The 14,392-nt window shown below is 48.1% G+C and overlaps 1 protein-coding gene across 1 annotated transcript in view; it reads left to right on the top strand.

Annotated features, from left to right (window-relative positions):
• Positions 1-14,392, top strand: part of GRIK3 (glutamate ionotropic receptor kainate type subunit 3) — a 253,820-nt gene that overhangs the window by 216,808 nt on the left and 22,620 nt on the right. Inside the window, 2 exon segments of the mRNA XM_048500433.1 lie at positions 6,709-6,932; positions 13,243-13,361. Coding sequence (XP_048356390.1) covers positions 6,709-6,932; positions 13,243-13,361 — 343 coding nt within the window.

Here is a 14,392-nt window from a genome sequence, read left to right as displayed (position 1 = left end):
TAGATGTGTGTGTGTGGGGGGGTGATTTTCTGCCCCCCACATGACGAACTCTGTGCACGTGTGCCCACAGAAAGGGCTCTGAGTGCCACCTCTGGCACCTGTGCCATAGGTTCGCCTCCGCTGCCATAGAAGAACAGGCCTTCAATGGTTTCACTCTCTGGTCTGGAAAGTTTCCCCAAATCACAGACACAAGGGGAAGAGGACTGGGGCTTTTTTGTGTAGTGAAGGGAACGTACTCTGCTCATGGTCAGAGGACTTTTTCCCCTGAATAGCACCCTCCAAATGGTTTCTGGTCCTGATCTCTGGGAGAACCAAATTAAGAAGCCCTCCTACTGCTAGTTAATTTAACAAGGTGCTAAGAATGGGTATTTGAAATGTGTTGTAAACAGGATGGACCCTTCAGGCACTTTTGATAATTGCTTGGAAAATAATGGTGAGATGCTCTCCAGCAAACCCACCCCTGCTGCTTCTTTGGATATTGGGGGAAGGGGCGCCGAAGCTCAGAATTGACTTTTCAGTGTTCAATGTGAAGCGTGTGAGAAATGAAGCCTCGTTCCCTCTCCCTTTGTCGTGGCTTGTTTTTGGCAGAGATCCCCAAGGTCAGTCAATCCTTAATTAAACGCCACCGGCAGGAAAACCCACATCAAGGGGAAGAATTCTATACTGGCCACAAGAGCAAACAGTCACGTGTGCAAGGTGCATTTCGCTGTGCCCTTGCAGTTGGCTCAAGAGCAAAACTGTGCCTTTGTCCACCTGTGGCGACAAAGAGGGAGGTATGTTGTCTTCATTCAGTGTGTAACTTCAAAGGAAAGGGAATACTTTGTTCTTGGGGACAGAAATCTTGGAGGATCTGGGCAAACATGGATACAGGGTAACCCTTTGAGGGTGCTGCTATATGTGTGTGTGCAGGTGGCCATCTATAGCCCATGACTGATTTCAGGTGGTGTGGCTTTTCATGAACAGCAACCTCTGGATACATCCATCCATACTCCGATCACTTCCAAATTAATTGCAGTGTGCTCTTTAATGGGCTGCCTTTGAACACGGTTCGCAACCTTCCAGTGGTTTAGAAAATGACAACACTGCTGAAGGCTCTAAATATAGGAAACACAGCTGGGAGGCAGGACAAATGAAATAAGTAGAGGGCTCCATTGGCTGCCAGTTAATCTTGGAGCCCAGTTGGAAGTACTGCCTCTTACTTTTGAACCATTGATGGTGAACTTGTAGGCTCAGTGTGTCAACAATTTGGAAAATGCCTAACTTGACTCTGCTGGCCTATCATACCCCCACTCCCAAACAAAAGAGGAACAATTCTTTACATATTGTCGAAGGGTTTCACAGTCGGAATCACTAGAGAGTTGTGGGTTTTTCGGATTGTATGGCCATGTTCCAGTAGCATTTTCTCCTGACGTTTTGCCTGCATCTGTGGCTGGCATCTTAAGAGGATCTCTGAAGATGTCAGCCACAGATGCAGGTGAAATGTCAGGAGACCATGCTACTGGAACACGGCCATACTACCTGGAAAACCCACAACACTCTAATTCTTTACATATTCATTTTTCAAAAAAATACAGTCCAATCCAATCATATGTGGTGCTACCGTGTTTCCCCGAATATAAGACAGTGTCTTATATTAATTTTTGCTCCCAAATATGCGCTATGTCTTATTTTCAGGGGATGTCTTATATTTCTGTATTCTGTTCGTCAGGCATGCTTCCAAACAAAAACTTTGCTATGTCTTACTTTTGGGGGTTGCCTTATATTTTGCACTTCAGCAAAACCTCTACTATGTCTTACTTTCCTGGGATATCTTATATTCGGGGAAACAGGGTATGTATTACATAAAGAAACATCAAATAATTACAGAAATGACTCAGACAGGGAGAATAGCTGTTGTTGGGTGTTGGTGAATGCTGGCATGTCTCCCAAAATATAATGTCTCCCAGAATATCATGGTGCATCATCTTTGACATGCGAGTCATAGGTTTGCCCTCCCTGCTTTGGATCCTGGAACACACTGGATAGGAGGGAGGGGAAAACGCATGGGCCTTCCACTGCCACTCTTCTCTTACAGCTTTTGACCAGGGAAACACAAGCCATGGATGAGTAAACTATTTATCAAGGGACTCTATATTTCCCATGTTTTATGTTGCTTTGCATGGAGCCTCTAAAGGGCAATGCATATGTGTGAAGCTGTCCAGTGGGAGGTACACTCTGTTTTGCTGGTGGCGGCGGTTACCCCCAGTTTGTTCATGGTATTCCCTGAAAGTAAGGGAAAGGGCCATTGTCGTTGGAAGAACGCATGGGATGGTCATGGAATTTTCCGGCCTCTCAGGAACTCCAAGGAACAGGGCTTGCAAGTGCTTCACGCCTTCCATCCACCATCTGCGCAGCACCAAAGGTGTTGTCCTTTTAGTGCCAGGTCAAAATGCTTCTCTTTGCTCTGTCATTGATAAAGTAGGGTTGATATTAACTTGGTAGTTGATATCGGTATGGGAGAGTATGTCATGTTCGAAACAGTGTCATCGGTCTGGAATTTTGCTCTGCTATTCCAATGTAATTTTACAGCAAACTTTTAACTGCTGCAATTCATTTCACTTTGACAAGCCAAATGATTTTATCTGGTTTCTTTCCTGACCTTGATTTTAAGGCTTGTTCAATATCATTGCTGCTGTGGGTGCATTCAAAGACTGGAAGTCTTTATGCTTAATTCACTCATGGCTAGACAGCATCGTCAGGCATAATAAGACACTCTTCTTGGGGTCTTGCCTGTTCTGCTTATGTTGGCAGCATCAGCCTGGGGAGATTGGCCTTTCCAATGGCTAGGAACAATGTCCCCAGGAAGAGCTGTTCAGCTCATCTTCAGCTAGCAGCCTGGGAGGAGGCAGTGGGAGAGTCTAATTGGCCAGGACTGAGCTAAGCGGCTCCTACACCCCATCTTGACTTGTTTGTTCACACATAGTGAACCAGGAACTTTCCTGGTAAATTAAAGGACTGAACTGGCCCTCACACCCCAGAGGCTAAAATACTAGAAGAAGAATGATGGGTTTGACTGATGGGCTGATAGCATGCTAATCATATGGGCCTTATCAATATATGGGTTTAGTTAATTTAGTTTAATTTATTTACAGTCATGGATCAGCAATATATCAATATATATAATGCTTGCCTGCACAGACATGACTTGTTAAGTGGATTCACTAAAGCTTCACCTGTAATAGTGTATTAAAAACTAGATTATTGAAATCTAGCTTCTCCATTTCTAATCCTTTTGCTTCAGGGCTACCAGATTTGAATGAGAGTTTTGAGATGTGAGCCATAATCCTTCCTTCATTTTTTAAAAAAATCAGCTCTAAATTGACCCTTTTTTCAATAATGTTTAACGTTTGCAGCAGTTTTGGTTTTACATTTTAAAAAAGCTTTTAGTAGACAATAGTTCCCAAGGTCTCTCTTCTTCTTTTTGAACCCTTAGAAAGCAGGCAGAACACCTAACAAGTAAAGTGCACCATCAAGTTGCAACTGACTCAAATTCAGACTCAAACTAGACCTTTATTAGGCATCAGAAAAGAAAATATATAATATGCGCCAGATAGGGTTTAACAGAATGATACAACTGGTAAAAATAAAAAAAAAAACCCAGACATCATTAATACAATGAGGAAAGCCCAGAAAATTATTTCAGGGTTTTAACCAGGGAATTGACCACCATTTCCAGTATCTTAGGGTCCTGATTATTCAGGGGATAGTTCAATTTGGAATTTGTAGAGAACAGACCTGCCAAAGTTGGAGCCTTCAGAAAAAAAACTAGGTCTAAATTACGTAAATTTTGGGCAAGCGAACAGAACATGCTCTAACAACTCTACAGAGGTTGGGCAATGTGCGCAAGCACGCATCTGGTGTAAAGATGTCATCAATCTCTCTGGGGATAGAGCAAGAAGAAATGTGTTGGCTCTTGCTCTGGTGATCACCCATCTCAGCTTGGGGTCAACTGACTCATAGCAGCCCCATGGAGTTCCCATTTTGAGGATTCTCAGGGCCAGAGATGAGCAGAAGTGGTTTGCCATTGCCTGCCTCTGCAAATGCTGACAAGGCTTAGGCCGTTTCCGCATGGCCTCCTTGCGCCCCCACGCCGCCAAGAGTGCGGGCGGCGTGGGGGCGCAAGCCCGTTCGCATGAACGGGCGAAGCGGAGGCCGGCAGGCGGCTCCACATGGAGCCGCCGCTTCCCCCTTCCCCCCCCACTCACGGTGTCCTCGTCGTCGCCTGCTGGGCGTTGCAGCCCCGCCCACGCTGCCCTCCGACCCCTGGAGGTCGGAGGACAGTGTGGGCGGGGCTGCGACACCCAGCAGGCGGCAACGAGGACACCGTAAGGGCGGAGACGGGAGACAGCGTCTTCCCAGCGGCGCGGTTCGCACCGCGCCACTGGGAAGACGCTTCCTCCCCAACAACAACCCTTTAAAGGGTTGTTGTTTAGGGCGGCCTGAGGCCGCCCTGGGGGGAGGGAAGCGCATCCAGGTCGTCGCTGCTGCGTTGCAGCAGCGGCGCCTGTGCGAACAGCGGCCTGGGGGCGGCGTTTTTACCGCCCCCAGGCCGTCGTTAATTGGCCGTGCGGAAACGGCCTTAGCTTCTGGGCTTTGGCAAGATAGTCCAGGCCATGAGGGCTGCTGCTATAAGGACTGCCCTGAATATGAAAAACTTGCTGGAAGCCAAAATCTATTTTCACAACACCCTTCCAAAAAAAGGTGGTTTCCCAGGCGAACTTCCTAATCTGACCAGCATGGCTTTCCAGAGTCTCAGGGGAAGGTCTCCCACATCACCTGATCCTTGAAAAACAACAACTGAGGATACCAGGCATTGAACTCAGAACCTACTGCATGCAAAACAGATGCTTTCCCACTGAGCTGACTCTCATCCCTGCTGCATATGCTAATGCCAACCATTTATACATGATTATTCCTGAATTTTGCTACAGCTGGAAGTTGAGCAGGAACTTTAATTGAGTGAAAACATTTCTGGAAGGTTATTAATAGTCGATCCTTCCCAGAACGTGCTGCCTGCCTGATGCACGGAATGAGCGTTGCCAATGGCCATGCTAGACGTAATTAAGACATGCTAGCCTGCATCCTGATGCATCCTGGAATATTCTTGGTATTCCAGAAAATTGACTTGCACAGTTTGAATAATGCCCATGGGTGGTAAAAATATTATCCGCTTGTCATGCATGCGGCTATGTGGCCCAAAAGAGTGCTATCGCTGTCTATGCAGCGAACAGACCATGCTCAGAAGGAAAGACCAGCAAAGCACATGCCTGAAGTAAATTACAGAAGGCATTCCAGCTTCCATGCTGCACAACAGTTGGGTGCCTTCTACTTTCTGTTAGAAGTTTGTAGAGAGGGAACCAGTTGGTTTCATTCCTAGTGCTTAATAATCCGAGCAGCACTTCCTTTCACTGTGGCAGCTTTTATCCTACTGCTCAGCAAAATTTGAACTCCTCCTGCAGCCTAAGGAACTCTCCCACAAATTAAGTAGTTCTCTAGCAGAGGAGGGAAGGTGACTGGGTAAAGCCTGATCTTGTCAAAACTCAGAAGCTAAGCTGGGTTGGTACTTGGAAGGGAGACCAGCAAAAGGAAAGCAAAGGAAAGCTACCTCGGCTTCTTACTTGCCTTGAAATCCCCTTGCTGAGGTTCCATAAATCAGCTGCAACTTGATGGCACTTAGGTGCATCCCCTAGTCTAGCAGAAGAGCCATTTAGCTCTTTAGGTTGGACAAGGCTCCCAACTTTGCTGAGAACAATGATAGCATACAGACCACGATCACTTACAGGTGATGAGGCCACTTGTCCTCTTGTCCAGGAGCTGCATCCCCAAGAGGGCTAATGGTGGGTGAGAGACCTTCCCGCAGCAGTGGCGTAGGAGGTTAAGAGCTCGTGTATCTAATCTGGAGGAACCGGGTTTGATTCCCAGCTCTGCCGCCTGAGCTGTGGAGGCTTATCTGGGGAATTCAGATTAGCCTGTACACTCCCACACACACCAGCTGGGTGACCTTGGGCTAGTCACAGCTTTTCGGAGCTCTCTCAGCCCCACCTACCTCACAGGGTGTTTGTTGTGAGGGGGGAAGGACAAGGAGATTGTAAGCCCCTTTGGGTCTCCTTCAGGAGAGAAAGGGGGGATATAAATCCAAACTCTTCTTCTTCTTCTTAGGCCAGTGCACCTGCTGGCGTTCTTCTGCAGTAGCTTCCCGGTGGGATCACTTGTGGAAAAAAATGGATTTTGGTGCATCGAAAAGGACATCCTAGACTGGTCCAGAACCTCAAGGAGAGTCTTTTGTGTTTCAGTAGAAGGAGGAGGCTACATAGGTGATACAAGGAGGGATGAGGAGCCCAGAATATGCACATGAAAGGCTCATGTTATTCCCCTCAGGTCTCAACAAATCCAAATTCCAACATGCCACTTTGGGATAGTTCAGATTTCTTTCCTCTGTTTCAGGCTTTCATTCTAACTTTCCCTTGCAACACCTGATGTTTTAAGCCAGGTTTTGTCCTCCTGGCTTAATTTCATTTGTTAGATTTTCAGAGTGGTCCTAGAGGAGATGCAGCTGTCATCACAATACCCAGGGAATGCCGTTCCATGGTCCACGTGCTTTTCCTGCACCGTTCCTAACAGCTGCTTTCTTTCTCTTCATCCCTCCCTCCTGTCACTTTGGCCCTACAGAAAGCGGATCTGGCTGTCGCGCCACTAACCATCACTCACATTCGGGAAAAGGCGATCGACTTCTCCAAGCCCTTCATGACTTTGGGGATCAGCATTCTCTACCGGAAGGCCAATGGGACCAATCCCAGCGTCTTCTCGTTCCTCAACCCTCTGTCTCCCGACATTTGGATGTACATCCTCCTTGCATACCTGGGAGTCAGCTGCGTACTGTTTGTAATTGCCAGGTAAGGCAAGATGCCACAGCCTAGTGGTGAGATTGGACCTCAAGGCCTCTGCTTCCTGGTTGCCCAGGTTGAGGCCAGGATTGCTTTCTTCTTCACACCGGCCTGCATTTGACTTCTTCTTAGAGATGATTAGGAACAATGCAAGAGTGGCTCTTTCCACATGGGGTCAGGATATAATCTGAAGGCACCTGGATACAGCTAAGGAGGTCTTAGGTTGGTTAATGCCTGAGTCAGGGGGAAACATCCTTGGACCTTTCTCCCAGCATTCTACATTGAGTTCCATGATGGAAGATGGGTGCAGTTTAGGGATTCCAGGCCTCCCAGCAATCCTTCTTGTTGCCTACTGGCATCTCAAGAAATGGGGGGAGGGAAGAATTCATGCTTTCCTACCTATATACCACCGGGTAAAACAGGAAGTGACATGGGAGACACTCTAGCAGTTCAAAAAAACTCTATGGTAAACCATATATCTCGATTTATTTCCTTTCTTGGCGACTCTTTACATGACATTGCCAGCTGTACAAGAAGTAAATAAATCCTTTTCAAAAGAAGTTGCCTGTCAGGAATGGAAAAATAGCTTTCCTCTCCTGGCTTCCTCCTCCCCAGCCTCACCTGTTGCACCATCAGCAGTCATGGCTGCGCTCCCTTGAATATCTGCCTGTGGGAAGCATAGGCTCCCACTTCACTCCTCACATCCTGAGTCTGTGGGAATTCTACTGAGCATCCTGGTTGCCCGGGAAGTCAGCGCAGTGCTTCTGCCTCAGAATCATAGAGCTGGAAGAGACCACAAGGACCATCATGTCCAACCCCTCGGCATGTAGCACCTTGGTCACTAATAGCCCAGTTGCCCTGCAGTCTGCCAACCATCTTCCCCCCTCCCTTTTCCGAGAGTATCTGCGTCAAGCTTATCAGCTTCCTGCTGTGTAATCTTTCCTATTCTCCTGCCCCACAATGGGAGGAGCATGTTGCCCTTTCACATGCCCATGCATTGGCAAGGCTTGGAAAGCACAGAGGGACAACTGGAAAAGATGGTTCTCCTTTGTGCATGGCATGCGTTCAGGTGCCTGAAATAAACAAGGGCAGATTCGGTTAAGGCCTTGGAGACTTTCCTACGCAGTGGCGTGGGAGGTTAAGAGCTTGTGTATCTAATCTGGAGGAACCGGGTTTGATTCTCTGCTCTGCTCTGCCGCCTGAGCTGTGGAGGCTTATCTGGGGAATTCAGATTAGCCTGTACACTCCCACACACGCCAGCTGGGTGACCTTGGGCTAGTCACAGCTTCTCGGAGCTCTCTCAGCCCCACCCACCTCACAGGGTGTTTGTTGGGGGGGGAGGGCAAGGAGATTGTAAGCCCCTTTGAGTCTCCTGCAGGAGAGAAAGGGGGGATATAAATCCAAACTCTTCTTCTTCTTTTCTTCTTCAGCAACCAGCAATCTTCAAAAAAACTGGAATCAGAAAAGTGTCCCCCAGAAATGATTTGCTGCAGTGTATTCTTTCTTGGGTGTCGGACAAGACACTCCACTCTCTTACTCAGCAGAGAGCCAGCTCTCTCGATCTCCCCCCCTCCCCCGTTCTGTTTAAAAATGGTGATGTTTTGGTCTCCTGCTTGAAGACATGTTGGAGCTGACCACGGACTGCTTTCCTGGGGCTGCATAAGGAATCTATGGATGGGTTGGGCCTGGGGTCTCCTTATCCAGTTCTTCTTCATTCCCTGGGCACATTCTGCACTTAAAACGGGGGAGTGGGAGAGAACACTGAAATATTCACTAATGGCGGGTATTTGTAACAGCAAACCCAACAGCTCTCACCATTAAGAACTAGCTGGGGAGGGGGGAATCCATACCACCTATGCTGCTCTTTGAGAGAAAGAAGAAACAGTGCATATTAATGAGCCCAATGCAATTACCTGCTGCCTCCTAATCAAGATAATTGCACCCACCCACATCCCAATGTTGGGTTAATAGGAATTAATTGGGACGGGGAGCGTGTCGAGCATTGGTGTGCCACATCTCTGGGGTCACCTTTCAGACTGCATTTGTCACCGCCTATCCAGCCTGGGACCCAGAATGGCAGCATCGTTTTCTCCATTAGCCCCCAGTGTTCTGAGCGGCGCACAACTTTGCTGGCTCCCTGAGGCCATTATAGCATTTGGAGGCGATTACTTGAGCTTAGTGCCTAATACTCTAATTTCATGTAATGCACTTGTCAAAATCAGCTCTGCTGGAAGCAGACTGACTTTATTTGTTCTGCCACATCTGGATCGGCTTAGTATCACTTGGAAAGAGGGCTGGATGGAAATGGTGTCTGGAGGCATCGTTGCCCAACCATGAAGATTTATCATCCCTGAGAAGACCACCTGATGCACCAAGAGAATCTTTTCTTGTTGGGGGCAGGAATGGGGGAGCAATACAACCGATATCTTTTCTGAGGATGGAGCACAGACCCGTACCTTGTCTCAACACCCTGTCTAATGTCGAACAATTCAGAATCTCTCTACTTTGGCTCCTCTCCTATTAATTCATCACAGGATGGCCATCTGTCAGGAGTGTTTGGTTGTGATTTTCTGAATGGCAGGTGGTTGGACTGGATGGCGCTTGTGATCCCTTCCAACTCTGTGGTTCTGTGATTCTAAATGAGGAGAAACAGTGATGACCTTTACAAAGATGTTTAGTAGTTGCTTAGTGCCATTGAGTCATGACCAACTCATGATAGACCCTCATGTGGCTTTTGGGGCAAGAGATGGTTTGCCATTGCCAGCCTCTGCATGGTGACCCTCGAATTTCTTGGTTGTCTCCCTTCCAAATCCTAAACAGGGCTGACCCTGCTAAGCTTCTGAGAGCTACTAAAATTGGGCCTAGCTTGGACCATCCAGATAAGGGTCCTCCTGCAATTTGTGGTGGAAAGTTCCACCAAGTTGTAGCCAATGCAAGGGTTTTCAATGTGAGAGACAGAGCTGGCTTGCCATCGCCTGCCTCTGGGTAACGACCCTGGACTTCCTTGATGGTCTCCCACCATGTACTCACCAGGGTCAATCCTGTTTAGCTTCCCAGATCTGACAAGATCAGGCTGGAACCTGGATTAAATCTGTCCAAAGTCAGCCACATTTGACAAGACTGGGCTAGCCCAGGCCATCTAGGTCAGGGGTGTCCAAAGTTAGTGCAGGGAGATTTTGTCTATAGAGCAGATGCCAGAATACAGCAGGAGGAGGACCACTCCTAACCTTTACCAGACTCCTGAATTCTTGCTTTCAAGGCAACATTACCAGAAGCCTTAAGTCTGAGCTGGAGTGTCTTGCCTCCACCCTCAGCATCAGATAAAGGCCTCCATCGCACCATCTCTGGGTTGTGATTATTGCAAACCACTTCTCCAACTGCTTGGCAACCATTAAGTGGTGCTTTAATCTATTCAAGGTTCAATAGGGCTTTGAAGTTTTATTGATGGCTCTTCTCAGCTTGACTCCACCAGCTTTTGCAAAGGTCAGAGGCAGAGCTGGATGTCTTTTGGGTAGCCACTTTCGGCCAGTGTCATTCTGTAATGTAAGAGAGGCCCTGGTGCAGATATGGGGCTTGGATTGCAGCTTACTAGGCCTGATTCCCAAGCAGCCCTGTCACATTGAAGGGTTGTCTTTGAACCGAGTTCTGGCTTCGGCTCCAGTCAGCCCATGGGTAGCTGTTCTGCAAAAAAACAGTTTGCTTCTAGGATACCTCGTACAGTTGAGGCACATGGTGTCTGTCTAAATGCTGAGAAGTGACTGAAGCAGATGGCTAAAAAAAAAAAAACCCTGAAGTTGGTACCCAGGTCTCCAGGGTCGATTGCAGCTTTGAGATTTGGGGAAGGCCTGTATTATTCTTTCAAAGCCAGAGGGAATTTTTGAAGAAAGCAGAGATGATAATAATTAATGTTTGGTTCCAAAGCACTTGTGCCAATTATGTTTTTATTTAATTTCATCATCTTGCAAAGTACAAGACCCCTGAGGAATGAGATCAAATACCACTGAAGACATTAGCATCTCTTGGCTTACGTAAGGCTGCCGTTTGTACACCTTCCCCAGTGCACAGGCTGTGCATGGCGGTCCCTGTTTGACTGTAGAACAGAAACAGGAGAGACTTTGGGGACTTATTGCTATGTCAGTATTCTGCCGGAAAAGCCAGCATGGTGTAATGGTTAGAGTGTAGGATTAGGATCAGGGAGAACCAGGATCAAATCCCTACTCTCCCATGGAAGAGTACTGGGTAACCCAGGTCAGTGAAAACATGCTCAGACTAATCTACAAGGGTCCCAACAGGGTGCCGTGGTGCCTGCCAAAACCTTTTTCTGGTGCCCACCAAGTGTTTTTAGGAAGTCTTTGGGGCCAGGTAGGGCTTTTGCCCAGCAAGCCTTCTGATTGACTGTTGAAGGTCTGATTGACTATGCAGATTTTTAAAATGTTGTTTTGGCAGCAGCTGCCGCCTCAGCACAAGAATCTGCGCTGTGTTTCCGAAGTTAAGCTGTGGCAGCCATTTTGTGCCTAGCTTAGCTTCCTGCTGCAGCCATTTTGTAGGGGGTGAGTGATGCAGCTCATACCATCCAGCGAAGAAGCAACGGCAGTGCGTGACAGAGCAAACCCTGTTCCTCTCAAGAGCTCTTCCCATACCACTTCTGATGGTTCTCCTCAGCCAGAGGCACCCCTTCAATTCCATGTGGGAATGAAACTGTGTGTGTGGGGGGGGGTGTTCAGGGGGCTGGACACAGAGGCAACACTAGCACCATTACATTGCATGAAAAATGTAGCACCCCTTTCTTCTTCCTCCTCCTCCTCCTCATGATTTCAAAGCTCAGAACAGCTATCTACTTTTACTCTAACACTGCAATTTAAAAAAAAACAAAGGTGGGGGAACCTCACAAAATCAGACTGCCAAAAAAAAAAAAGACTCCTGAAGTGGAAGCACTCCAACCTGGTCTGTGCCAGGATAGGGTGGAAGGGAGCTCCTAAGCACATTGCTTCCCGCAGTATCAGTATCCTTTTTGAAGGAGGAGGAAGTGCTTCTCCTGTGGTCGAGGAAGCCTCCTCCATCCATTTAGGCAGGATCATACGAGTAGCAGCTAAATGCTGCTAAATCCAAGGGTTGGGTGCACTTTCTCCATTTTCTCCTTGTGAATTTCACTTAAGTTCACCATTCTGTCAATACACTGCTGCTGTTGAAAAAAAAATCAAGTACCTAGGAACTGACAAAAACTTCCAAGAGTCCCAAAATGGAGGTGGCATGGAAATGAAGATAGGTAGGGAAGTGTGTGGCTGAGTGAGGAACAACTGTGGTGTTGGCCAGAGGGAGGCAGGGAGGATGGAGGAAAAAACAAAGGAATTCTTAATGCATCAGGATTGGCTTCACTTTCTCAGTGAAGGTGGTGGTGGGGTGTCAGGTTTAGAGAAGTTTCACAAAACACAAGGCATCGCAGAGCTGGAAGCGGGGTCAGTGCTGAAGAGGAGAAAATGCTTGCACAAACAAAAAGGGGGGAATATGTGCTGAAAGCAAAGAGCACATATGCATTAATGGCCTATGACTATTCACTGTGTTAATAGCTGGGTGCAATGTGAAGCTAATCATGAAACCTTCAAACTGGGGGGGGGGGGGGGTGAATTTACATAGGCCATCAGGCACACAGCTGCAGCTGAAGGGAGAGGGTACTGGAGCTCAGCAGCAGGAAGCATCCCTCTGTGTTCTCAGTAGATATGACAATGTGGTCAGTAGGGAATGGCTCCCACAATTTGTCCTTGGAATGAAGCTGTCACTAAAAAAGGCCGTGAGCAGATAGAAGATGGGGGAAATTCTTAGAATGTGTGGATGGCTTTTGAAGTAAACAAAGAGATGCCATGTGGATTGTACGCTTCTCTGGGCATGGGCCTATCTAATGTGGAGCTAGAGTCTCCTGAAGGAGGCACAGTGGAGGTGCAACAGTCTCCTCAAGACACAGAGGGGACTGTGGCTTGGTGGCAGAGCATCTGCTTGGCAAGCAGAAGGTCTCGGGCTCAATCCCTGGTATCTCTATTTAAAAGGACCAGGCAGTCAGTGATGTGAGTGACCTTTGCCTGAGACCTAGAGTCCAGCTACCAATCTGAGTAGACAATACTTACCTTGATGGTCTGGTTCACGTTAAGGCATCTTCAAATGTACCATCCACGAGCATCTCCTTTCTGCCACTCGGTAGCAGAGGCAGGGCCCTTGGGTGCACCTCTGTCACCTCTGGTTGTCAGCCCTGAGGCGGTCCTCCCCTTCTGCCCTCCCCATGTGGACACCTGCCTGATGCAACTCCTCCTGTCTTCCCTGGGCACAGGTTTAGCCCTTATGAGTGGTACGATGCCCACCCGTGCAACCCAGGATCCGATGTCGTGGAGAATAACTTCACCCTCCTCAACAGTTTCTGGTTCGGAATGGGAGCCCTGATGCAGCAAGGTACAACGGCTGATTGTTCCCTTCTCTCTCCCTCCCCACCCTCCACCATTCAATGTGGCCTCCCTCCTTCACGCTGCTTCTGTTTGATGTGTACCTGCATGCACATGTTGTGTGGGTTTTCCTTGTTGACAGGTGCAAGATATACATAGCTGCGTTTGTCAAAAAAAGAAAAGAAAAAGAGTCTCTGTAACAAGAAAAATAATGTCGGGCCTCCTCTCCCTTCTTTGTCATGAGGCAGTCAGGCAGTGCCGGGGAGTTTCTGTCATCACACGCTGACAAGCGGAGACATAAGTTTTGAAACAGGGGAGTTTGTCTCTGAACAATTACAAGGAGCGCTTGTCAGGAGTGGCTTTTGTCTCTTCCCTACTACCGAGCAGGTAGTGAGGGGTGGAGCAGAGGGAGCGTGCTGTCCCCTGACATCTTTGTCACTGACCCACTCGGAGTTGGAGTTCCTGGGCTCCGTATTGCAGCTCTTTCCCCTTCGTTGAACAGTTCCTGCTTTGGGCCTGAAGGGTCCGCTGCCCAGAGGAATGGAGGGGGCCAGAAAGGGGGAATGTCCTGGCTGGAGAACCATCCCAGTGGCATCAACCAGGCCAGTGGAATCCAGGGGTCAGAACTCCTTGAAGGAAATCACTGGGAGCTTCCAGGCAGTGAGAGGGGCATGAAATGGCTGTATTGCTGCAGAAACCAAGCCTGCTGTTCAGTACCACTTGCATGTGGGCCAAAACCCAATGGTTGACGAGGGAGAGGAGACTTGAGATTGCCCGTGGATCTCAATCCAAGTCAGAACTCTCTCTTTTTCTTTCAAAGGCAAGATTCAGTCCTGGATTTTGTGACATACTGATGAGCAGGGTTGCCAACTCCAGCTTGGGAAATTCGTGGAGGTTTGAGGGTAGAGTCTGGAGAGGGGGAAGGTGTAAGGACGGGAGGGAGTTCAGTATAGTAAAATCCACCCTCTTACTATACTGAACTCCCTCCCCTCCTTACACCTTTCCCGTCTCCAGACTCTACCCTCAAACCTCCAGGAATTT

The sequence above is a fragment of the Sphaerodactylus townsendi genome, linkage group LG06 (genome assembly GCF_021028975.2).
Source record: "Sphaerodactylus townsendi isolate TG3544 linkage group LG06, MPM_Stown_v2.3, whole genome shotgun sequence".
Lineage (NCBI taxonomy): Eukaryota > Metazoa > Chordata > Lepidosauria > Squamata > Sphaerodactylidae > Sphaerodactylus > Sphaerodactylus townsendi.
The sequence above is the reverse complement of the archived record's forward strand: the minus strand, read 5'-3'. Positions and strand labels throughout refer to the sequence as shown.